Source organism: Peromyscus eremicus, chromosome 7 (genome assembly GCF_949786415.1).
Source record: "Peromyscus eremicus chromosome 7, PerEre_H2_v1, whole genome shotgun sequence".
NCBI classification, from domain to species: domain Eukaryota; kingdom Metazoa; phylum Chordata; class Mammalia; order Rodentia; family Cricetidae; genus Peromyscus; species Peromyscus eremicus.
The window spans coordinates 110,560,722-110,587,322 of NC_081422.1; the positions used below are offsets into that span (position 1 = coordinate 110,560,722).

At 42.2% G+C, this 26,601-nt stretch overlaps 1 protein-coding gene across 6 annotated transcripts in view; it reads right to left on the minus strand.

Annotated features, from left to right (window-relative positions):
• The window catches only part of Rbms3 (RNA binding motif single stranded interacting protein 3), a 684,722-nt gene that overhangs the window by 361,964 nt on the left and 296,157 nt on the right, over window positions 1–26,601 (minus strand). For all 6 annotated transcript variants that reach the window (XM_059268834.1, XM_059268836.1, XM_059268833.1 and 3 more), the window contains exon 4: window positions 17,592–17,683. In XM_059268834.1, coding sequence (XP_059124817.1) covers window positions 17,592–17,683 — 92 coding nt within the window. The remainder of the gene's footprint in view (window positions 1–17,591; window positions 17,684–26,601) is intronic.

The following is a 26,601-nucleotide window of genomic DNA, read 5'->3' on the forward strand; positions in this document are numbered from 1 at the left end:
CTTCCTTCTTTCCTTCCTTCCTTCCTTCCTTCCTTCCTTCCTTCCTTCCTTCCTTCCTTCCTTCCTTCCTTCCTTCCTTCCTCCTTCCTCCTCCTCCCTCCCTCCCTCCCTCTCCTCTCCTCCCCTCTCCCCTTTCCTTTCCTTTCCTTTCCTTTCCTTTCCTTTCCTTTCCTTTCCTTTCCTTTCCTTTCCTTTCCTTCCCTTTCCTTTCCTTTTTCTTTATCTCTTACTTTATTTATCATGACAAGGTCTCATTATTCAGATCAGGCTGGCCTTAAACTCAGATGATTCTCTTGCCCCAAGCTTACCTATGGGGTTCCCGGCATAAGTTACCATGCTCAGATTTTGAAACAGTTTATATAAACTTCAGTTTGATTTTTTTTACACTTACTTATTTGTTCATGGGGTGGATATATTTGCATGAGTATGTACTTGTTGTAGTATGCATATTGCGGTCAGAGGACAACTTGTTGAAATGAGTTCTCTTCTTCCACAGTGTGGGTCCTGGGGACTGAACTCAGGTTGGCAGGCTTGGAAGCAAGCACCTTTACCTTGTGAGCCATCTTCCCTGCCCAACAAACTTCAGTGTAGCTTAAATTTTCCTGCCTGACCCACAGTCAGGACAAATCTCTCTCACCCGCCAGTCCCACAGCCACTCAGACCCAATCAAATAAACACAGAGACTTATATTGCTTACAAACTGTATGGCCGTGGCAGGCTTCTTGCTAACTGTTCTTATATCTTAAATTAATCCATTTCCATAAATCTATACCTTGCCACATGGCTCGTGGCTTACTGGGATCTTCACATGCGGCTTGTCATGGTGGCGGCTGGCAGTGTCTCTCTCTCAGCCTTCCACTTCCCAGAATTCTTCTCCTTGTCCCACCTATACTTCCTGCCTAGCCAATGGCCAATCAGTGATTTATTTACTGACCAATCAGCAACACACTTGACATACAGACCATCCCACAGCACTTCAGCTTTAATAATATTTGATAGAAAAATTTAGGCAAAAAACATTATTAAAAAGACAACAGTAAGAAATTAATTTTCTAGACAGAAATCAAAACAACAAAATGCTTTGAAGTTTCTTTTTAGTAAAGGTATTTGATAGAAAAAAAGTGTTAAAATCCACACACACACATACACACACACACACACACACACACACACACACAAACAAACAAACAAACCCAAAAACATAGGCTATTTTTCTCTGTAAATTGGTCTGCGGCCATCCTCAGAATGCCGATTTTCCTCAAATTCACATTTCCAAATCTAGAAGTGATAGTATTAGGATGTGAGGCCTTTGAAGAGGTCATCAGGACAAACAGGTCACTCACAGAATGACTGCTGTGGGGCCCACAGGAGCTTGTTAGCATCCACTGCATAAGAATATGGGTAGAAGGCTCTGTTAGGAAGCTGGCATTCTCAGTACACTGCAGGAAGCAGATGTCTGCCACCCTCAAGCCACCTACCTGTCCTACCTTGTCACAGCCATTCAAATGTAACCGAGCCAAAGCCAATGTAGTGACACTTCAAACACCAAATTCTCATGAGTAGACTGCCATTCATATCTTTTGACTCACAAATATCAACTGTAATAAACTGACATGATAATTTACCAATTTGGGTATTACCAAATAGAGCAACTTGGGAACCCCATGGAGGCGTTTGGCATTTTCCAACATATCTAACTTACTGGTGTTAATACAAGATTTATGTTGAGTCAAGCTGAAATACAAACATGACATCTTTCTCTTTTTCAGGCTATTTTGTTTACTAATTTCCTTCTGTGGTTCATCTTCTGATGGGAGATGCTTTCTTCCTTAAGTGCATATAGTTGAAATGTTTTTCTAATTGAAAGAAAAGCCAGTATTGATATAATTGTTTTCTCTGTTTTCTTGCATAGTTTGCTGTTCCAGCATTAGCATTGGCAGTATCGTCTGCAGAAGGGCTAGAAGAAGAAATCATGAATAAATAGCAGAGGGGCTCTGCAGAGGAACCGGGAGCAGATGGCAGCATTTAATCTGGCTGCTGGCTTTTCTCATGTCCACTTATGCCTGCTTGTGATTTTATATCGCATAAATAAAATGCAGTCATGTGTTTTGCTTATAAAGTTGCCCCTGCTTATTATAAGAAATTATACATGACAGCTTCTCCTGGATGCTTCAGAGAGTCATATGATAAAGCAAACCACGACCAGTGCCAGCTCTAGTCCCCAAATCTATGCATTACTGTGTTCTGTTTGCTCTCCTGCTAAACGCAAACGTGTAAAAATGCACAAGAACAAATCGATTGGTGTGCAAGGTATTGAGCCCAAGCATTGATTACTCTTTAAGACAAATCATGATTATATTAGTTTGTTTTCTTTTTTTGCTGTGTCCAAATTCTGACAAGAAATGATATAGTGAAGCAAGGGTTGATTTTAGTTTAGTTAAAGGGAGATGGTCCATGGTGATGGGGAAGGCATGGAGGCAGGAGTGTGAGGCAGCTGGCTATATCCCTTTCATAGTCAGGAAGCAGAAAATACACAGGAAGTGGAGCTAAGCACAACACCTCAAAGCCCATACCTGTGGTCCTCTCCACCCAGAGAGGATTCACTTCCTAACATGGAACATCCTTCCAAAACAGTGCCACAAACTGGAGGCCAAGTGTTCAGACATGTGAGCCTGTGGAGGACTTCACAGTCAAACCACATGAATGACACACTCACATCTCTGCAAGCCTTGTTGTGAATGAGGTTACAAGCAATAAACTCGTTACTATCAGTGACAGGAGCATGTGGAGGCAGTGCCGTAACACCATTAAGTGTGCTGAGTGAAAGGCAGGAGTGGAGAAAGCCAGCCACACTGATCTAATTTATCATCAGCACCGAAACATCAGAGACAATCTGTAACCCCATCACAGAGGTGCACAACTCAATAACACACTTACAAAAAAAAAAAAAGGCCAAAGCCTACGAAAACTAAATTTCACCAAAGCCAGAATGAGAGACAGAATGTGTCAGAGATCCAAAAACAAATGCCCCAAACCCTAGACATCAGCAAGCAACAGGAACCAAGCATAGCCTGCCTCATGTTTTCACAAAGCCAGAAAGAAAAGAAAGCAGCTAGGGACCGTGTCACAACTAGTGTCTACATTGACTCAGCTCCTAAGTAGTTACTGTGACATCTTTGGAGGTGGAAGGGGTATTTTTGCTGCATTAATGGGAGAGGACATAAATCCTTAATACAGGGAATGGGCATCCCAGAAATGGAACACCATATCCACCCAATAAATTGGATCAAGGGCATGTAAAAAAAGGCTCCACAAAACACTGCAACTTTCCCTGCTTACAGAATTGAACTGCCAAGAGCAGATGCCACCAGGCACCTGTGTTTTATTCTCCGGTTCATCAGTTGTGAAGCCATGACCTGTCATCTTCCACTTCGACCCTCTCTAAACCCTTCTTGGCTTGTGCTTTCTGCACCCTCTCTCACACCATTCCTTCTTTTACCAGGTCCTGACTCAAAGTGCAAGGAGCAGAGACAACTCCCTAGCCTGTGCTGTGACCTAAGTGACAGAGTCACCTCACTGTGGAGCGTGTAGAACTCAGTGGGACTCCCACAGAATGGCACAATCCTCCCTACAGACAGGGACTCGGAACAGCCTGGGGCTGGGATGGGAGTGACCCGTATTAAAGCTCTAGACTCCCCTCTGTTGTCAATGCCAAGGCCAACAAGCTATCTGTGCTACTTTCATTTTATTCTTCAACGTAAACATTTATGCTCCACGTGGCACACTGTTTAATCCATAACTTGCTGGCAGTTTGCATCTTGGAAAGCATATTAAATAAGAGTAAACAAACTTATGAAACCACAAATATATAAACACTGCACTTAAAATATTTAGAGAAGACCCAGACCCGTGGAGTTGTAGTGCATGCAAAGAGGAATTGAAAGCTTTAGTTTGGAACGTGCTGGCAGAGCTGATACGCCAAAAGACATCTCAAAACACCTAAGACTAATTTGTCATCATTTCCTACACCTTAGGGGAAAAGAAGACTGACAGATAAATGTCAGCTAATTTCTACTTCTCTAGAGGTTTGCCCCTGAAAGAATACTAATGACCACTAACTGCTGAGGCCCACCTAGGGAGATGTATTAAAGAGTAAAGGAACTGGGCCATTTCCTGGGGATGGGGGTGGGGAATCTAACATCCATAGTTAATTATCTAGAAACATCAACACTTCTGGTTTCAGAATTCTAGTTGGAGGAATTTTTAGTGATCAAAAATTTAACACGTGGACCCATTTGTAGGTCTTACAGCTTAAGAACTATTTTTTCAACTGGTCTCATTTTTTACCTTCTTCAGCAATGACTTCACTGCTCAAGCTTCTGAAGTAACTGACCTGTTTGGAATCTCACCAGTGTGCAAATTGCTTTTTGTGTTTGTGCAACAGTGAAATTACATGCATGCCAAAGAATTTAGAATCCACTTCTTTGGCATTTATTATGAGTAAATGCTTGTTTTGTGTACCCATTTTATATACCTATGGACCTAGATGCATGGAGTCACATACAACTTCCTCAAGCGGAAAAGGATCTGAGAGGTCAGAGTTTAAGAAGCCCTGGGCTAACCTGGGAGCGTGACTGCAATCTAGTCACCTCCGCACAGCAGTTAAACTGTAAATCTTGAATTCTAGGAAAACGTACACGGTCCTATGTGAATGCAGATGAGAGGAAGCATGACCTAGAGTGAGCCGCCAACAAGATTTCCATGGGGACTGCCACTGAAACAGGAGTCCCAGGGACCCAGGAAGATAACTCATGGGAGGAGATGATGAGGCGTGGAAGGACATCAATGTCTAAAAGCACATAGCCCAAGGCAGTCCCAACTCTCCACAAGACATCAGTGGCAGAAGCAATGGGCAATAAGTGTGCAATGGGCAATAAGTGTGCAATGGGCAATAAGTGTGCAACAAGCAAGGTGCTGCAGAGTTGGCTCAGTGGTGAGGTGCATGCTTTGCTCTTGCAGGGGACCCAAGTTCAGTTGCCACACCCATACTCCACCTGTAACTCCAGTTCCAGGGGATATGACCCCCTTTTCTGACTTCTGCAGGCACTGCATTGGTCCATATACTCATGCACAAACACAAATTAAAAAATAAAGTAAATCTTAAAAAAAATGCAACAGCTTAACTAACCACATTGATGGACAGGTACGGGACACTAGAAAAGATAACATCAAACTTCATATCTTTCTCAAAAGTAAAAGGTAGTAATTATTCACTTTACAGAATTCTAAAGTTAGATAACATCACAAGAGAAGCACACAAATGGTCTGGGAAGATAGGTGAGTTGGTCAAGTATTTGCTGAGCACACCTGAGAGCCAAGCTTTAGATCCCTAGGGCCCAGGGCCTGGCCGGCAGTATTTATCAATAACACCAGATCTGGGAAGCAGAGAGGCTGAGACAGTGGAGTTGCTAATACTGGTTGACCAGCAAGTATAGATAACTTAGTGAGCTCCAGGCTCATTAAAGGATCCTACCTCAAACAAATAATAATAAGATAGAAAATGAAGGAGACATCCAACGTCAACCTCTGGCACACACAGATGCACACATATGCATGCACAAACATACACACACATCTACCACACACATGTACAAACACAAAGAGGATCACTAAAATAACAGCATGGAATTCTGCAGTACAGAATTTTGGTGCCTTTAAGAGCTCGCTTTTCTGGTCTACAACAATAATATGTATGGTGGTTAAGTCCTTCAACTAGAGCACCATGAGGCTTAGCACTGAGCTGGATTAATAAAGCTTAACCATTGTACTGTACTAACAGCTCCTATGAGAGCCATAGCCCATCAGCTAAACACCATTTGGCTAGGATCAGAGTATCACCATATGTAGGAGTTGTTAATTTCCTGGACATTATCAGCCATTTGCTGGCTTCCTATGTCCCCGCAAAATTTCAGGAAGAATATCTTGATTCCTGGATCTAACCTTTTTGACAACAGCCCTCAAACTGTTTCCTCCACCTAAGATACCCTCACACTTTCAGTCAGCCATGTTCTTCTCCAACACATCTGGCCAAGGGCAAGGAAGCTGATGTTTCAGGACACATGTGAAAAGAGATGTTAACAGTATACTGGGGTCCAGGGCAAATATGCTGGTGAAACTCTTTATTAAATTTGGGTAAGGAGTGAAATGAGCCACTAGGAAAGCTTCCCAATGCTTGTAGGGATTAACAGAGACTTCAGAATAGGTTCCAGTGGATGGCATCCCTTTCTGTCACAGTCTTAGTGTTGCTGTGGTTTAGTTCTCCAATTCCCAAGGCAGGGGGAGGAGGTAAGTGCATGTCCTTCCTCCATTCAAGGCGCCAATGCTTGTGCTCACCCACAAAAGAAAGGATGGTGTTTGTTTTTTTTTTGGGGGGGGGGCTTGATGCTGGTGAACAAATGTCTGAGTTAATGAAGTAATGAGTGGCCAGGACAGTGACCTTGCTCACTTTCAGCCCTCTCACCACCAGTGGACTTATTCAATGTCAGGGCCCTCAACTCCTTTTTCCATGTGAATTTGTTTACACAGTAAAACATTTAAACAGAACAGGAAGGTGGTCTGCTTTCTTAATAATGTGAGAGTCAGTGGTGATATTTTATTAAGATAAGCAGATGTCTGTAAAGTGTTTGCTGGATGAGTACGAAGACCTGAGATGCAACCTCAGAACCCATATGAAAAATATCTTTGGTATGGTAGCATTCACTTGTCATCCCAGGGCTTAGGAGGCAGAGACAGGAGGCTCTCTGGAGTTGGCTAGTCTAAGAGTATAGCTTAATAGGTCAGTGTCTTTTTTAGGAAAAAAAGAAAGGGAGGAGGAGTGGAAGGAAGAGAAGGAAGAGGAGGAGGAGGTGGAAGTAGGGGAGGAGGGATAAAGAAAGGCGAACAATACTAAGGACAAACACCCTAAAGCTGTTCTCCGGTCCCTGCAATATATGCACAACTGCATGCATACTTGCACACACACACACACACACACACACACACATACACACACACAAATGACAATAAAAATAAAGATGTACTCTTTTAATTTTAGCATGTGCAGAAAGAATTCACCCCTAGACTCTATCTGCCATGTCACTTCACCACAGAAGACTTCCAGCATGTTCCTGATGTTCTCTCTTTCTGTCTGAACATGGAGACTATTTGGTGAGCTTGCATCTTTAAATTAATACTTTTTACTTAATTCTAGATGCTGTTTTAAAATCTGTTTCCTGAATGGACTACAGCAGTCTACAGTAGGGCAAGCCCCCAAATGCATAATTCCAAATGTGCAATGAGCAATTTTGTGGTCAAACCTTCCACAGTTTATAGTCATTATTCCATTCTCCTCCAATGTCTAGAAGCATCATAAAGGTATAAAAAGCGCTGATAATTTGTTTCTTTTCTGTCAACCACATTTATCCCTGGTGTGGATGGAGGAAATGTACCTGACTTTATTTATAGCTTAACTCTTTTTTAATGTCTGCATAGCTGTAGGTGTGTGTCTACACGACACACCAACTGCCATATGGCATTCCACCCTCTGCCTACCACCACACCACGTTCTCTCTTCTGTTTATAACTTGACCTTTGCTTTTCTGTGTATTGGATAAAAGGTTTACTACAATTCTTCAAGAAGCTGATTTACTTTTTGTAGCATCTATTCTAGACCAGCACTGATACGGAACTAGATTCTTATTATTTTCTTTGTAATTTTTCTGGATTTGATTTTGTTTCCTTTAATCTACAGCATGGTGTTTCTGCCTATCATCTTACTGAATCCTCATGTAGTCTTTCCCCTCCTGGTTCCTGTCTATGTCACATGTGTATCCTGAGACTTGATCATTAGTACATTTATACAGCAGTGTACTGGTGAAAGCTTTAAAAACACATCCCCAGAGTCTGTGTTAGAGGGTCTGGCCAGTTAGTTCCTAGAGAGAAGGGAAGGGATGGACAAGAGGGTAAGAAAAATGGTTACTGAACAATAACATTCATGAGGGAAACAAAACTAAGTAAATATTTCTGATGAATGTGATCCTTGTAAAGAATGAGATAAGACAATAGGGTGTGCATGTGAGTTACTGCCCATTGCTGTTTATTTTGGCATATGGATTCAAGGGGGGTTGATAATGGTATGGAGGCATGGATACAGGTAGATGGGTTAGGAAGTGACTGTTCATAGTTCAACCACACACTGAAGGAGTGAAGATGAACAGGAAGTGAGAGAAAATGAGCAGGAAGTGAGAAAAGGTAAACAGGAAGTGAGAGAGGGTGAACAGGAAGTGAGAGAGGGTGAACAGGAAGTGAGGCAAAGCTATAAGTCCACCTCCCTTCAAGGTTCCATGTCCTCAAGGTTTCCTAACCTCCACCAAACAGTGCTACCAACTGGGGACCAAGTTTAAATGTTTGAGCCTATGGGGGACATGTATTTGTGTGCTCACAGAATATTTTCTTCTGAAAGTTAAGAGGACTGAGGATGAGCAAACAATGGACTTTGTTGTGTAAAATCATTACTAAGTGGTGAGGAGAGAGCTCAGCTGGTAAAATATTTCCAATTCAAGCATGAGGACCTAAGTTTGGATCTCCAAAACTGGCTCTATACATTTATAATCCTAGCATGGAGAAGAGGGGACTCTGGATTCCAAAATTTACCATTCAAACAACCTAGTTGAATCCTTGAAATCCAGGCTTAATGAGAGACCTGATCTCAAAAAACTAAAGGGAGAATATTTGCAGGGGAAACTAGATGTTGACCTCTGGCCTATACACACACACACATACACACACACACACACACACGTGCACACACAAGTGCACACACAGGCATGTGTACCTATACACACATGCATATGTTATACACATTCACAGAACATCAAGCACATACACATAGCTATACACACAGAATGATATACACTCTCACAGATAATCCATAACGAGAGCCATAAGAACCCTATGTTTCCATTAAGAAACACTTGTCTGCCTTTGGAATACTGATGTCTGAAAAGCCTGGTCCTTTAAATCCATCAATTTATCATTTCTTCCTGGATTCAGATGTGTTTCTTAGGGAAGTGAGAATTTTTTTTTCAGGGATGTATGAGGCTAGAGCTTGAGCTTCCTTGAATTCTGATGGCTGTGATCCTTGTAAAGAATGAGATAAGACAATAGGGTGTGCATGCAAGTTACTGCCCATTGCTGTTTATTTTGGCATATAGATTCAAGGGGGGTTGATAATGGTATGGAATTATTACACTAATAAGGCAATACATGGAAAGGGGGGTTAAAATACAGGCATTTGTGTGTTGTGTTCAACCTGAAATACTTCTCCACACATTGAATCCTTATTTGATATGGTATTGTATCCTTATAGAGTACTTGTATTTTGTACAGGAAGACCAAGGAAGAGCTGCTTACAGGGTCAGATTCCTAAGGATGGAGATGGGTTTATAAACAGGATGTGCTGGTGATCTCAGCAATCAGGATGTTGAAGCAGGAAGACTGACAATTGCCATTCCAGGTCATCCTGGGCTCAATAGAAAGACCCTGACGTATGTATCCAAGGCCGAGAAAAAGGCTCAGTGCCTGGGATCTACAGACAAGGATCTGGATTTGATCTGTAGGAGTGCCTATCTCCACTCTCAGCAATGTGTCATTCTTCCATAGAATTCTAATTATCTTTTTGAGTGCTATGACTGCAGGATTGTCTGTATATTTCAGTAATGTCTACCACCTCACTAGGAAGTTAAAAAAAAATCCAACTTCAGAAAACAAATATGGACTCCTTTTTCCTTCTGAAATTGAATATTGTTTTTCAACTCAGGGTACTTCTTTAATAAAAAGAAGGGGGAATATTAAAGTGACTGGGATTTCAACCCACTTCCCAGTAGACAGAGATGGAGTCTCATGGCATGCTTGAGTAGTTTAAGTATCAGTTTAAAAGAACATCCTGAGATGGTGGGAACACAGCATCAGACTGAGTACAGGGCTACACTCATTCACAGTATGCAATTTTTTTAAAATTCTATTTTTCCTGTATTGTATTTATAACTAGTCAATTTTTTCCATACATTGCATGGGTCACAGGAATAGAACTCAGGTCCTCAGCCTTAGCAGCAGGCCTCTTTCCCCACCGAGCAATCTCTCTAGCCATACTTTTCTCATTCTGATGGACTTTCTGTCTGCTTCAGTGGGGCAGGGTCCTACAAGGATGAGTGTGATTTAAACAGGACCTGTCAGCCTGTTCTCAGAGAGGACAAGCTCTGTCCAGCTGTAAGGACAGATCATCAAGGTAAGAGTAGACATTCCCCCTTCTTTTTATTAAAGAAGTACCCTGAGTTGAAAAACAATATTCAATTTCAGAAGGAAAAAGGAGTCCATATTTATTTTCTGAAGTTGAATATTTTTTTTAACTTCCTAGTGAGGTGGTAGACATTACTGAAATATACAGACAGTCCTGCAGTCATAGCACTCCTGGTATGGGACTCGCCAGCAGCATGTTCAAGGACAAGTGTTTTCCTGTGTTTGCCTCTGGACACAGTCCCTTCAAGAAGCAGAAAGGGTTGATATTGTGCACAACTTGCAAAGGCCTTGGACCCCTCACAGACAATGAATGAAAACACATGACCAGAGTCTAGAACACTTGGGCACTTTCTGGTTGAATTTTAGTTTTTCCAATACTGGAGAAGCAGGAATTTCTACTGGCATAGGAGAAGACAATCACATCCCCAGAAAAAGCAAGGCATCATCCACAGGCAGATTATGCAAACTGTTAGGTAAAAGCTAATATAAATATCAACTGGATTCGGCTTCGAAGGTCTCAGATAATTAATGAATGGGATTAAGATGGACCCCAAAAATTTCAATATTGGGTTTTGAATCCCTAAATTCTGCAGTAAGATCAAGGGAAGAAAAGTGTTAAAAAAAATCTTGAGCCGGGTGGTGGCGGCGCATGTCTTTAATCCCAACACCCGGGAGGCAGAGCCAGGTGGATCTCTGTGAGTTCGAGCCTGGTCTACAGAGCGAGATCCAGGAAAGGCTCCAAAGCTACACAGAGAAACCCTGTCTTGAAAAAAAAAATTGGAGCCAAATTGATATATCTAACAAAACAGAGGTCACAAACATATTTGTAGACATGTGGTAGGTAACACTTGGTACTTCCTGCAGTGAGTTTTTAAAACATATCAACTAGGAGGAAAATGAGATGTAAGTCTTGGTTGTGGGAGGTACTGCATCTCCTCCATGTGTGTGTCCACAAGAATACCCAGCAGCAGCCTCCATGGAGAACGGCCACTTCCACTGCATGGTTAGCAGCCCAGAGGAAAGAACCACGTTGAAAACTGCAGCAGACTTAGCTTCCAAATCACAGCTACTTAAATACATTCTAGGGGCTGAAGAGATGGCTGAGGCTAGTGACACTGGCTGCTCCTGGGAGAACCTCAGTTCAGGTCCCAGCACCCACATATGGGCCAACAACTGTCTGCTACTCCAGACCCAGAGGATCAGATGTCCTCTTCTGACCTCTGTGGGTTCTGTACTCAAGTGGACAAACTCACTCATACATACATATATGCCTAGTTAAAAGTAAAAATAAGATGCTAAGTATGTTCCACAGCAGTATTATAAAGTACTCCTTATATGGCTGAGCAGAATGGAACAGCAAAGGACTCACACATAGGTCCTGGAAGATAATAGCAGGCCAGTCCCCTATAGATGGCAGACTTCAGGTGTGTGTTTACACAGTCATGAGTCTTGAAATACCTGTCAAAGCAAGAATCTCTTTCCTGCCCAAGAGGATTTGGTAACATTTAGACATGAGTGGCTTAGACCTTTTGTTCACTTGTTCCTTGCTGTTAAGTGCCTATGTTAATGTTCTTGAACTATCCAGAACCTTCCATGTATATCAGTCAAATAAACACCTGTATGCTAAGCTATAGTTAATTTTTACTTTAACTAAAAAACAGATTTATTTTATTTTTTATGTGTATGACTTTTGCTTACATGTATGTCTATGCACCATGTGTGCAGTGCATGGAGGCTAGAAGAGGGTGCCTGGTGCCCTGGAACTGGAGTTACAGAGAGTTGAGTCACCATATGGGTGCTGAGAATTGGACCCACATCCTCTCCAAGAGCAGCCAGTTTTTAAACTGCTTAACAATCTCTTCAACTCCCTAGTAGGGGCTTCTTCAATTTCTCCTTTTCATGCATTTGCAGACAATATTCCTCAGCCAATAACTTTCTTAGATCTACCTCATGGCTGTCAAGATTTGTAATAGCTAAAATTCTTGGTCCACAGATTTTGCAATAAGGCAGATAGAATAAATGTTACAAACACAGAATAAGAAAGAGGTTTTCATTAGCCATGGTCATACCATTTGCAAAGATCCTCCATTTGGGTAAAACAATAACAATTGAAGAAACTAAAGTAGTTTGGTTACCAAAATACAAGTAACTTTATCTTTGAGGTTCTTACCTTTCCCTGCCCACGTGGTCCCCTCAATAATGACTGGCCACAACAGATGTTTATTGGTCATCTGACATTCACTTACTAACCATCCAGATTACCCCTAGCAATAGCCAACCATGAAACTGCTCAATCCTCAGCCATATATACATAGACAGAAAACTCACTGGGTTCTTAGACTAAAGATTCCCCACTCCCTGTGCAGGCCTCTTTCTGAATGAAGCTTGTAGTGTCATACGGTCACACATCCCCTTGTCCAGCTATCTAATGACTTACTGCTTCATACAACTATATTTCATTGTAACCAACACACTGCTCAGCCCACAGAAAAACCACAAAACATCTACAGACTAAAATTCTTACAAATATTTTCCTTTAGACTATTTTGTGATAATAAAAGACCTGAAATATGTTAGGATTCCCAGGAGGTTTCCCAGCACATCTGAATCCAATGTACAATGTTTACTAACCCATGCACAGGTACTGGATTCTTACTACAGTCAAAGCACTATGGCAAATGCTTTGTGGATTTTCAAAAGTTGCACACTAACCCAACAGTTTAAGCACCATATTATTATTAAAGAGTATTAGAGATGTTTTAATAACACAGAAAGTTCATACAACTAGGTAGTGCCACAACCAGAAACCAAAGCCAAATGCATCTTTCAAACCTACATTCCTCACCAGCACGCACTTACAAAATTCAAAGAATCACAAATTTTGCTCATGAAAGAAAATGTTCATTTGTGTGCATGGTTACTTATCTTTATTATAGATTATCGTGGTTTGAAAGAGAAATGTTCCCGACAGGCTCTAGGATCTAAACACTTTGCAGTTGGCTGCACTGTTTGGGGAGGGGATGGTACTGTTTGGGGAAGTGGTGGTGATGTTTGGGGAGATGGTACAGCCCTGCTGGATGAAGTAAGTCACTGCAGCATGCTTTGAGAGTCCATAGCCTCTCATTACTTTCAGTTACCTGTCTCTACTTCAGATTTGCTGTCAATTTACTATCTTAGTGTCCTGCTCCTGACACCATATCTCCCTCCTGTTGCCATGCTTCCCCACCATAATAGACCCATTCCTCTGGAACTACAACACAAAATAAACTCTTCCGTAAGTTTCTTTGTGCATGGTGTTTTATCACAGCAATGGAAAAGTAACTGACACATTGATCAGTTACTACATTTTGGCTAATTCCCTATTCAGTTCTTTGTAGTTGAGTATCAGTTTGATATTTTCACAGGCACACACCAGAACATGTTTGCTAAGGGAAGCAACTCCCACACTTTCAAGTTGGTGCCAGGTTGCTATCGGGAACTTAATTTCAGGCAGCATTTTAATTTTGTTTTTAAAAATATTTACTACTATTTATATAAGTGTTCGTGTCCATCTGTCCATCTGTCTGTCTCTGCATGTGTCTGTGTGGGGAAGTGAGTGCAGCTATCAGCGGTGTCCAAAATAGGGCATCAGATCACCTGGAATTTAGTCAGAGCAATCTAACAAAGGCATTGGGAATTGAACTCAGGTCCTCTGCAAGAGCAATATGTACTCATGATGGATGAGTCATCTCTCTACTCCAGGAGGCATTTTATTTTAAAATCCTGGGGATTTTAAAATGTCACACAACAACCAACAGAGTGGGATACTGATAAGAACAAGGATGCAGGAGGCGATTTGGTGCATACTTAAATGGTAAAATATATACTGCAAATAACACACACCCTGCAGACTGCAGGTTTATATGATAATAAATAACAGTTATCGCCAGGACAAAGGAAAAAGTGCCGTGAAATCCAATAGCTCAGTGAGAAATCTGCTAATACAGGTGGCCAACCTTGTTCCATTTCATTGTCAAACGGAGGCTATTTATTTTCTTCTGGGTAGTTAAATTACAGAGTCATTTATTGCTGAAAGTTTTCCAGTGGGCAGATGGGAATCTAAAGCAGGCTTTGGGCTCAAACTTTGTGAGGATTTACTTCACAGACAGCACGACTGAAACTGTCAAACTCTTCAGAAAGTCTGCAGCAGAGTGATTCCCCACAGCCCAGCCGGGCACTCCAGGATTTGCACCTTGGATATGGGACAAGAGCCAAAATGGTAGCTAGAGTGAATACTCCCTTTTGAAGGTGTTTAAACAATTGCTAGTATAGACAGTTCCCTTACTGTGTGATAGGTCAGTAATTGGTGTGTGTGTGTGTGTGTGTGTGTGTGTGTGTGTGTGTGTGTGCACGTGCTACTATACATGTGCATGAGAAAGTCAGGCATAGGGAGGGATTCCTTATACATATAAGCATCCTGAAAATATTAAAGTCATTGTCAACTTTCTTCACCTTTTTAATACAAAAGCTTAACTCTGTGTATGATCTATCATCTGTCTGTCTGTCTGTCTATCTATCTATCATCTGTCTATCAATCTATCTATCATCATCATCATCTATCATCTATTTGTCTATCTTTCTATCATCTACCTATCATCTATCTACTATCTATCATCTATATGTTTGTGTGTGTGTGTATATATATATATTTCTATCTCTTGAGAATTTAGAAACAACTGTGTGTTCATTATTTATAAACCACTACTATCTAATAAATTCCAAAATTTCAAAAGTTTATAAACAGAATGTACTGAATATGTTCCAATAACCATTTTCTTTGAAAAGTTCATTAATTAATTTATTTATTTACATATGTGTGTATGATTCACATACACATGTACACAATGCACACACATATGGAGGTCAGAGGATTCTGGCTAGTCTATTTTCTCCTTCTACCATGTAAGGACCTGGGCATTAAACTTAGGTCTTCAGCTTCACAGCAAGTGCCTTATCTCCTCAGCTACTTTTCAAGTTTCCCATTTTATTTGTTTCTTTTTAAAAACATAGATTAACCTTATTTTTAAATTGTGTGTGTGTGTGTGTGTGTGTGTGTGTGTGTGTGTGTGTGTATGCACTTGAATTCAGTGCTCTTGGAGACCAGAAGATGGCACTAGATCCCTTGGAGCTGGAGTTACAGGAAGTTAGTTGTGAATAACTAATGTGGGTGCTGGGAACCAAATTCAGGTCCTCTGTAAGAGCCACAAGTACTTTTAACCATAGAACCACCTCTCAAGTCCCCAGAATATACTTTAGTTTTTAAAGATTGATTTTTTTTTTGCCTTTTAAAATGTGTATGTGTATACCTCTGTGTGCATGTGTACAGTTGAGTGCAGTTCCCACATAAGCCAGAAGAGAGGATCACATCCCCAAAGCTGCCTAACATGGCTGCTGGGAACTAGATTGGGGTTCTCTGTAAGAAGAGCAAGCACATTTTACCACTGAGCCATCTCTTCAGTCCTTCCCTAGTCTCTTTTTAAAGCATTTTCATAATCATTTCTTAACTCAGCCAGCAGCCACACTCTATCACTTGTTTTCTGGGTACAGGAAATTGCTACTTCAGTTGCCATTGACTGTTGCCAAATAACCTTTAAACCAGGACATGCATGTAATTTCCTGATTAATTAAAAGTATTAACTTCATCAATCTCAATTCCTGACCAAATCTAAAGCTTCCAGGCATCATCCCGACAAAGAACAGAATACACAGCTGGGTGAATCCTAACTTATATCACCCTGAGTAACAAGAAAGACAATGAACCCACCACAGTCACTGAAGAGGAAACTGGCTTGCAACAGCCAGTTAGCAGATGTGATCTACACACATTGGCCAGAATGCATCCACAGAGGCTAGGACCCAGATGCTGATCCTCAGAAAGCTGGGGCTGATGCTGGAAGGTTCTATCAGAGAATGTGCACAATCATTACACAAGCCAAATGGCTAGGGCATCTGAGGACCTCATCATCACATCACTTATTTCTAGGGGAACAGGGCTGGAAAACTAGAAACACAAGCAGGGAACAGAAGCCCAAGATTTCAAGGTCTGTTGCCCATGGCACCCGACAGTGTGAAGATCTGGGGATAGTAACTTCAACTATTAACAGGAAGGATATTTTAAACTTAGACCATTTATGATGATTCAAAACCACTGCTATTTGAGCATCAACATTTACTGAACATCCAAATGTCATCAGCAACAGTTCTGGTGTTTACTCTTACTTTTTCTTTCTACTTTTTTGTTTTTGGAGGGAGGGTCTTACTGTGTATTCCTAGCTGACCTTGAACTCCATTATACAGGCCAGGCTGTCTTTGAATTCACAGAGATCTGCCTGCCACCGCTTTTATCTCAGAGTGCTGGGATTAAAGTCATGCACCACCACACATAGCTTAAATCATTATGATGCTGTCTCATTAGAGTCCCAGATTAAAATGAAGACAATGACATTGGTGTGCATTGTTCCCAAGATCCATATTATCTTACCACATAGACAGATTCTTATAACACTACAGCAATCATGGCACAAAATGATGACAAACAATTTTCACTTTGATGTAAAAATTCATCATAGTTTCACATACAAGGTCCCAGACAATACATACTATGAAACAATGAGTAAATGTTGAAAATGATGAACATCAAGAAAATTACTCTCCAGGTAAACTTTGGTATATGGGCCAAAGTGAAATTCTAGCAATACAGACAAAGGACATTAGCAATAAGCCATTTCCCTGTACAAATCAGGGAAGAAGCCATCAGCTGAGAAGCCTCCCAAACATGGAACGAATAAGTGAGTTTTTAGTACCCATTTAATCATTGACAACTTTCTGTGCTATCCCAGTACTCTGCCAACTGGGGAAAGTTCTAGACACTAGTGCATACGTGTATAATGACTCCAGTACTGCTGACTAGGGTAAGTTCTAGAGTCTCATGCATGTATACCTCCTTTTTCAAACAAAACAGAGCCCTTCACATGTATCCTTTAATCACTGGGGTCTCTAAAACCAAAGAGCTCATTAATAACTACACATCAAACCAGAGATCACAACAAGTCAAGTCTATTGCATGTTTCATTTTCCCTAACAATGGAGTACAGAAAGAATGTCAACCATCATTTGGGGTCTGATCACTGAAAAAGACTAAGATTTGTTCACACACAGATACACACACACACACAAAGTGGACATGTGCACAGACCCTCTTGTCTGAGCAGGCTTACCTTGGCCATCTGTGCTTGAACTCCATTTGCCTTCAAGGATGCTACTGCTTTCTGTGCGGCTGCAGGACTATCAAAATCTACAAAACCATAACCTGCAAAAATATAAAATCTGACATTAGTCATCACAGGCAGGCAGATGCACCTCTGTCATACCAATGAATGCAGACTTATTGTTGGCCATAAATTCTTTTCTCCCAAACAAAACCTGGCTGGACCCAAAGGCTCTCATATCTGTGCTCCTGAGTGCTTTAAGTGAGATATCTTAGTGTCTGTAGACATGAGGAGGTTAATTCATTTTCCAGAGTACTCTGTAGACTGGTGTGCAAAGAGAAGCCCACTCAACACTAACTTGGCAGTTGCGTCAAAACCTCACTCCAGTGGGCTGCTCTTTCTTCTACAGATTTGCTGCAAGAGGGAGGAGAATAAAACTCAGGAAATCCTTAAGTGTCTGAAGCTGAAATCCATTTTCCAGACCTCTAAAATCCAATACTCATAAAAGCCATAAGAACTGGCAAGTGTGATGGTCAACATTAACTGTCAACTGGGTGGACCCAGAATCACCTGGGAGACCGACCTCTGCGCAGGTCTGTCTGTGGGGGATTATCATCTTTATGACGGTAATATGGGAAGGTCCCTCTGAATTGTGGGTAAGCACATTCCCTGGGAGGGGAGCCTGGACTCTGTAAAATGGAGAAAGCCAGATGAGACTTTAAGCATTCATTCTTTCTGTTTCTTGACTGTGGATGTGATGTGACCAGCTGTTTCAAACTCCCCGCACTGACTCCTCTGCTGTAGGACTGTGCTAGAACTGTAAGCCAGAATAAACCCTCTCATGCTTGACTTGATTTTCCCAGGGTAAATCATCCCAGCAACATGTAAAGAAGCCAAAACACTAAGGTTATTGTTGGAGGCTGCAATAGCGCGAGCCATGCAGCAGGCAGCCAATAAATATATCTTGGTTGCACAAATAAGTCTGTGGGTTAGGGTCCAGATTTGAATCTACTTCTACCCAACCACTCAGCCCATGATTCTAAATTATAGGATCTTTGTTTCTCTCAATAGCAGCTCAAATTGTTGATCTTTAATATCTTGAAAAAGAATAATTTGATGAATAAATATTCAAGCCTCTGGAAAAAATACTAAATGGCTATCCTTCTTATATTGGGGGGGGGTTGGAGACACAAATACATGGTTCTGTTTGTGTGATTATGTGAGGACATATAAAAGTTCAGGGAAACAAACAAACAACCAGAACAGTTGCTAATGGACAATAGAGAAAAAGCCATCTTCATGCCATCAAGGTGACAGGTATTAGTCCATAAATTCACCCAACAGCATTATCAGCTGCCAATAATATTTTAAAATGTGAATACTTAGTAGGGTGTGTTGGTACACACCTGTGATTCAAGCATTCCTGAGGTTGAGGCTGGAGAATCAGAAGTTCAAGGTCAGCTTTAGCTATATACTGAGTTTAAAGCTAGCCTGAGGTACTTGAGATAATGTCTCAAAAACAACAACAACTGTAGGTGTGTATATGTATTGTGGTTTGAATGTGAATGTCCTCCTCAGGCTCATGTGTTTTGAACACATTGACTGCCAGCAGGTGGTGCTGTTTGAGGCTACAGAACCTTTAGAAGGTGGAGCCATACTGGAAGAAGCACATCACTGGGAGGCAGAGTTTGCAGTTTTGTAGCCTTACCCTACTTGCTGTTCAATCTCAGCTTCCTGTATGAAGATGACATGTGATCAGTCAGCTTCCTGCTCCTGCCACCATGCTGTCCACACCTAATGCCAAGTTTTCATCGTGATAGACTCTACTACTCTTGCACTATAGACCTCCTATCAGGCAAGGAATTTTAACTCAGTAACAGAAAAAGATACTAACACACATCCATATATACATAATAAATATTATATATGATATACATAGTATATAATGTGTTATATGTATGACATATACACACATATAAATATGTATATATGTATTATAAATATGTATGTGTTGTCCTCCTGAAAAGCCTATGGATATATCAACACATCTTCTCATCCATGAAGACAGGCATCTATCTTGTATTTTGAAGCTTGTCTCCCTCAGGGCTTCCAGGCCTTCCACTGAGGCAAACATCCCATTTGGGTACTATAATCTACTCCCACCCCACCCTCCAAATAAGAGTGTTTGGGAATTCAATTACCAAGTTGTTTCTTTTAATTAACTTTCTAATTTTCTCCCCTCAAATCACATCTTCCTTTTCTCTCTCCCAGCATGTTATCCCAAAGTGAACTTGCTACACAGCAGTGTACCAGCAAAATGCTCCCGCCAAGCAGGGCCGTCAAGTTTATCCTTCTCATACATAAGGGAGTGTGTTCTGTCAGGGCTGGTAATTCTTCTCTTCATGGGATAAGAGGCGGAAGAAAAGAAGCAGGAAAAAGAAAAATCAAGAACCAGAATTATAGACAAAAGTACAAAAACTCTAAAACTTAGACATCATTGTCCACAGGTCAGGTCCTTACTGGGGGACTAAGGTGCTCTTAATTAGTAACAGCATCATTGTGTCATATCATACTGAGTCTGGGTCCATTGTATGTGGAGACTGAGGCACAGGTGAACTTAAATGACTGGCCAAAAAGGCAGAAGCTGTTAGATGGCAGAGCCACAATTTGAACCCAAGTCTGCACAGAAGTTATCCAATGCCATACAGAGACTGTTTCTAGCCCCGCTCTGGAGCCCCGCCCTTGAGCCTGCACCCCTGATGCCCCTCAGTCCCTCTCTAGACCTCTGCTAGGGAGCCTGTGCTCCTCACTCCTCAGCCCTGCTATGGACCCTGCACCCAGATGCTGCTCAGAGCTGCTCTGGAGCCTGTGGCCCTGATGCCCCTCAGAGAGACACAGAAAGTTCTTGGATTTGGAGTTTTAGGGTGAGTTAACACAATCCCATGAAAGACTCTCTCTAGCTCATTCTCTTTACAGGTTGCTTCCTGGAGGGCCTGGGCCTATACCACATCTCTTCATGGGAGGTGTGGACAGGGTTAGGGTTGGTCTTCATTCATTTAGAGGCTCATTCTTCCTTCTAGTAGTGAAACTCTTCATCGGGCACTTGACTCAGCATACTATATAATATGTGGAAAACAACAGCCCCAGCTACCACACACATGCAGCTTATTAACTGAGTTAGAGAGAGATGTGACGGAATGGCCATACCAAGGAATCTACAGATATTAATATCATGCCTTCCTTGAAATAAAGGGAAACAGTGGGCACAGAATGTGAGTGTGGATTGTTCAGTATCTAGAAATCATTGAGAAGTTCTCTCTCTAGCTGGAGACTAGATGGTGATGAAAGAGGTTGGCAGCAGCATGGAGAGGACTCAGGGCCTACCACAGCAAACCACAAGAAAGGCCCAAGACACTGATTGGGGGAAATCGAGCAGGTGAGTTATAGTTATAGGGAGGATCAACAGGACTTGACAACTGATTGATTAGGCTGGAAAAAGGAGAAGTATAAGATGACAGAATTATTGCTTGGTTGGGTTTTATTCTCCTTTTCCATAAGCCACTGTGTGAGTGAGCTATGGTTGACTAAAGTGAAGAGACTGGACGAGGACACACAGGAGTGAGGGAGGCCTGAAGACACATTCAGTCAAAACATTTGCGAGAATCTCCGCAGAAAAAGTCAGATTGCAGTTTGATATTGTAACGACTGGTTTTGAATGTCCTCTTGACACCATCTAAAAACACCTGGAAGAGATTCCCAAAGAGAAGTCTAGATCAAGTTCCTGTAGGAATGTCTGTTCAGGGATTGCCTTGACTGTATTAACTGATCTGGGAAGACCCAGCTCACTGTGGGCAGCACCATTCCCTAGGCAGGGGTTCCTGAACTGTGTAAGAGTGAAGAAGGGGAGCTGGGCATAAACATGAATGTGTTTTTTGCCATCTGCTTTGGATCATAGATACAGCCTGACCAGCCATATCATGTTTCTGCTGCTCCCTCCCTGCTATGATGGACTCAAGCTCCTTCTCTCATAAGTTGGTTCTGTCAGGGTATTTCAACACCAAGGTATTTCAACACCATATCAGGAAACAAAACTGACAGAGAGACATATTAGGTTGGCACTCAGTAAAAAGGATAAAATCAGAAATATATACCAAGTGAGCAACAGCTTAAAAATGCTAGTAACAGAGATGGAAAGAGAAAAAAATCATAGTGAGAACTGGAAAAAGATTTAGATTTCGACTTGAACAACTTCCGCTTTTAGGTCTCCAAGTTGATTTTGCAGAGAAGACTGAAGCAGGACCAGAGAGGATGATGGACACAAACAGGAACATGTCCTCTCAGAGCCAGGCAAAAAGGGCCCCAAGAGGGAAGAACTAGCCATGCCAAATGCAGGAGAATATGCAGGCATGGAGGGAGTGTGAAAATGCCCAGGGCCCTTAAGAGCAAGGATGTCTGAAGAGTGGTGCAGACTGAAGCTTGCCCGGGAAGAGGAAGAATTAGGGAGGAAGAGAGAAATGGGTGGTACAGAAGGCCTTGTAAGGAGTTAGCTTGGCTGATGTGGGGAAACAAAATTAGACAATAGAAGATATGAAGTCAATGGGGGTTGTGTGCATGTGTATACATATGCACTCACATGTACATTTGTATAGAGCCCAGTGCTCTACCTTAGATGACATTCCTCAGCCTAAAGCATTAAGGTAGGACCCACCTACCTTCTTTATTGAGACATTGTGTCTAATGCACATGGAACTTACTGAGTAGGTGAGACTGGGTAGCCAGCATGCCCTGGGGATCTGCCAGTCTCTACCTCCCCAGTGCTGTGATTATGAAAATATTGCCATCATGCCAAATATTACACATGGGTGCTAGGGACTGAACCTAGGTCCTTGTGATTGTGCTGCAAACGCTTTACTGACTGAGCTCTCTCTATCTATCCCCAAACTGAATTTTCATTTACTTTATGATAAGATGTGTACGTGTGTGTGTGTGTGTGCATGTGTGTGTGTGTGTCCTTCCTCCTATGTGAAGTCAAGGTAAAGACCCCTAAAACCCATTTCAGTGATTTGGAAGTCTTTATTGGCCATCTGCTATAGCACATCACACTTTGCGGCTTTGAATAAGGAGTAGGAAAATCAAGCTGAGAAGAGAACCAAGCTTCATGAGTATAAGAAGACAATTCATAAAATAGCCTTTCTGGGAAGATGCAGGCAAAGGAGCATCTGGGACAGATGTGGGCATGCTGCCCCATTACCCAGTCACTGGGAGGAAGAAGAAAGAGCACTCTGGCTGTGTTAGTCACATCGGTCAGTGCTGTGACCTGACAACAGCCACTCTCGGGGAATGGCTTATTCTGGCTTTCAGTTTGAGAGGACACATTCCATCGTGGTGGAAAAGGCATGGCAGCCAGAGCATGAGAAACCTGGTCATGAAGTAGCTTCAGTCAGGCAGAGAGCAGACAGGAAGTGGGCTGCTTTATAAAACCACAAGCCTACCCTCAGTGACCTGCTTCCTCCAGCTTGGTTCCACAGCCTTCCAAGCAGCACCACTCATCACATGACCACTCATCATGTGGCCAAAGGTGACCTGACAGGAGGCATTTGTCACCAGCTGTCATTGCCCTGTACACTAGTCATTGGATTTTACCTAAGTCTGTGTTCAGTAGATGATCCTTGTCAAAGTACACAGAAAGTATGCTAAAATATGTAAAGCTGCAGAAGGGACTGCTGTGGTTATTAATTAACAGATGAAAATGTCACAATTAAATTTTGATTGCAAACAACAACAAGAACCAAACAATACCAGTGCTGTCAGCCAAGCCTGTCCCATATCTTAGCCTGCATTACAGCGTCTTCCTTCAGGTTCCTGACCTCCACTTCCAGCCCTACACACCACAGAGTATATTACAAAGTCAAGATGTGGCTCTTCCAGGCTGGACTCCTACACAAACTCCAGCAATTTCCACAAGGGCATCCGTCACCAAGAGCTTCTCTCAGGAAACTTACAGCTGAATTCTGGGGGAAGGAGTAACCCCACACCTGTAGGAATGGTTGCTGTAGAATGTTGTTTTAAGATGTGTTGCTTTTGTTTATGTTGCATTTGTCTAACTCTGTGAAGCTGTGTTACTGTGTCTGTCTAAAACACTTGATGGTCTAATAAAGAGCTGAACAGCCAATCATGAGGCAAGAGAAAAGACAGGCGGGGCTGACAGGCAGAGAGAATATAGAGGAGAAATCTGGGAGAAAGAAGTAGCCAGAGAAGCAGGAGGAAGAACAAGAGAGGAAGGAGGAGGACACCAGGGGCCAGCTACCCAGCCACCCAGCCTCCCAGCCTCCCAGCTACACAGCCACCCAGCTACATAGCCAGCCACAGAGTAAGAAACAAGGAAAGGTATACAGGAATAGAGATAAAAGCCCAGAGGCAAAAGATAGATGAGATAATTTGAGGAAAGCTGGCTAGAAACAAGTCAAGCTAAAGACGGGGCATTTGTAAGTAAGGATAAGTCTCTCCACATGTGATATTTATGTGAGCTGGGTGGCTGTGGCCCCCAAAAGAGTAAAGCCAACAATAGATGACGGCTCCAAGCCAACAAGCAGCAAAGACCGTGCATGCAGACTGAGCACAGAGAGAGCCGCAAACCTGAGTTGTGGGGTGTTCATGCATACTTCTACTCATTCAAGTGAGAGTCAGGAGGTCAAAGTGTCTCAAGAAACCGTGAAAGATATTTCCATTCTTTAAATAAACATGGCATTTCCGAGGTTTATGAGGGTGAGAGCTACATCGCAGTCAGAAGAAAGCAAAATGAAATACAAGACTGGCTCTAAAAAACAATGATGCGTTTAGTAAGGGATAAAAATCACTTTAATTTGGTTTCAATTTGCTTTCCTTCCTGATAAATAATTAAGTCTTTCTCTGCATCTGGCAGGGGAAGGGAGGTGGAGTAATCCAGTCCCCAAGGAAGGCTAGCCAGGGCAAACTCAGCCCGGTGGCTGTGCACCCTGCCTCCCTCAATTACGTCATCACACTTGGTGACAGGTTCAAGCAAATTAGATCCAAATGTCACTGTTTTTCCCCCACACCCAGAGCTTGTTTTTCCTCCTGGTCAGGGAGACAAGGCCAGCAGCTCAGCAATTAGCCGGAAGTGGAGCAATGGGAGAAAAGGAACTGTGGGATAATTAGGTCATTCTGCGAATGCACTCTTCCATCAACGGGCTTAATCAATGCTTCCCTGAAAAGCTTTATACCTTCTGCGCTTATTTAAAGTTTTGTTATGGCATGGCACTACCAGAGCGATGACCTTCTAGAAAAATAATCTATATTAATTACAGCTTAACTCAACAGTATCACCAGAGGGCTATTTGTCTGTTCCCTTTCCTGCAGTCATAGGTGACAATTCCAGAGACCTTTATCCTTCAAAAATTATTGTGTAAAGATGTATTTGGAGTTTCATTAAAGTCTCTTTATATTACACTCAACTGTTGATTTCATTTTTTGTGTTGCTGCTGGCTCTTTATACTAGCAATTCAAATTATGCATTTAGTTGCCAATATTAGGGTTGGGTGGGGCAGGGTGTGGGATGCAACTGGAGAACTCCCCCTTTAAGTCTGTGGTACCATCTACAGCCACCCAGGGCATCTGGTCTCAGAGTTTTAACTGCACACTGAATTCCACATCATTTGCATAGCTCTTTGTCTTGGGAGTGATTTTTAAAGAAGGAAGGCCTTCCAGAACACAGATGCAGAGCCAGCTGTGAGTCAAATGTGATTTCTAGACAGTACAAGAGAACATGTTGGCTGAGACTTAGAAGTGAAACTCCAGTCCTGCTCAAATGTAACAGTTGGGATGCTTGAAAATTCACCTTCCTCTGGCAGCTACTGGGGAGGAATCCGTGAGCCTCCATCCTTGTTGGAGGATCTAGAAGCAGTTGACAGCTGCAGGAGCAAAGGAGGAGGAAGGGAGAGAGAGGAACAGGGAGAGCGAGAGAGGAAGAGAGATGGAGAGGGGCAGGGAGAGAGAGGAGAGGAGGGAAGTAGAAGAGAGATTACTAAGAAGTGAAGAGGATCAGTGAGAGTGTGGGGGATATAACAGTGGGTAATAGACGGGATGAATTTGGTCAAAATACATTAGATGCATGCATAAAATGTCATAGCAAAACCATTATTGCATATAGTTAAGACATGCCAATAAAAGTATATCTCATTTTAAAAGAATTGGGATTCCTCTTTTTTTTCTCTCTTTTCATTTAGGGTTTGTAACATGCTGTGCTGGTGTCTGGGCTCCAGGGGGTAAGACTGAGTTGTGAGGATGAGGATGGAGAAGAAAAGAATGTAGTAGATGCCCTGGAAGCCACTCTGCCCCTCTCTATCTCTACTAGTCTTCTCTTACATCCTTCAAGTAATGGATGGCTATGGAACCTTCCCTGCTATTGGATGTCCTAAGTCTCTGTATTAGGGAGCCAGAGACAGGAAAGTAGAACATTAGCACATCTGTCCTGGGTAGATGTTGTCAACTTGACAGAAGCCAAGGTCATCTGGGAGTAGGGACTCTCAATAGAGGAATTGCATCCATTAGATTGACTTGTGGGCTGGTCTGTGAGGCATTTTCTTGATTAATGACTGATGTGGGTGGAGCCAGATCACTGTGGGTGGGGCCACCCCTGGGCAGATGACCCTGGGTTGCATGACAAAGCAGGTAAATGAGCAAACCATGGGAAGCAAAACCATAAGCAGCACTCCTCCCTGGCCTCTGCTTCAGTTCCTGCCTCCAGGTTCCTGCCCTGACTTCCCTCTGTGATGGAATGCTGTAAGGTCAGACAAACCCTTTCCTCCCGAAGTTGTGTTTGGCCATGGTGTTTATCACAGCAACAGAGATGTAAGACAGTTTCTGTTCCTACATTAGCTCTCAACTCTCCAGAAGCTTTCATCCTTTTTTCAGCATCCATTGGAAGGGTTTTCAATGAGCATTCATCAAGAGGAATCCCAAATATGTCAGAGGAAGCAAGACAGCAGCACACACTCAGCCT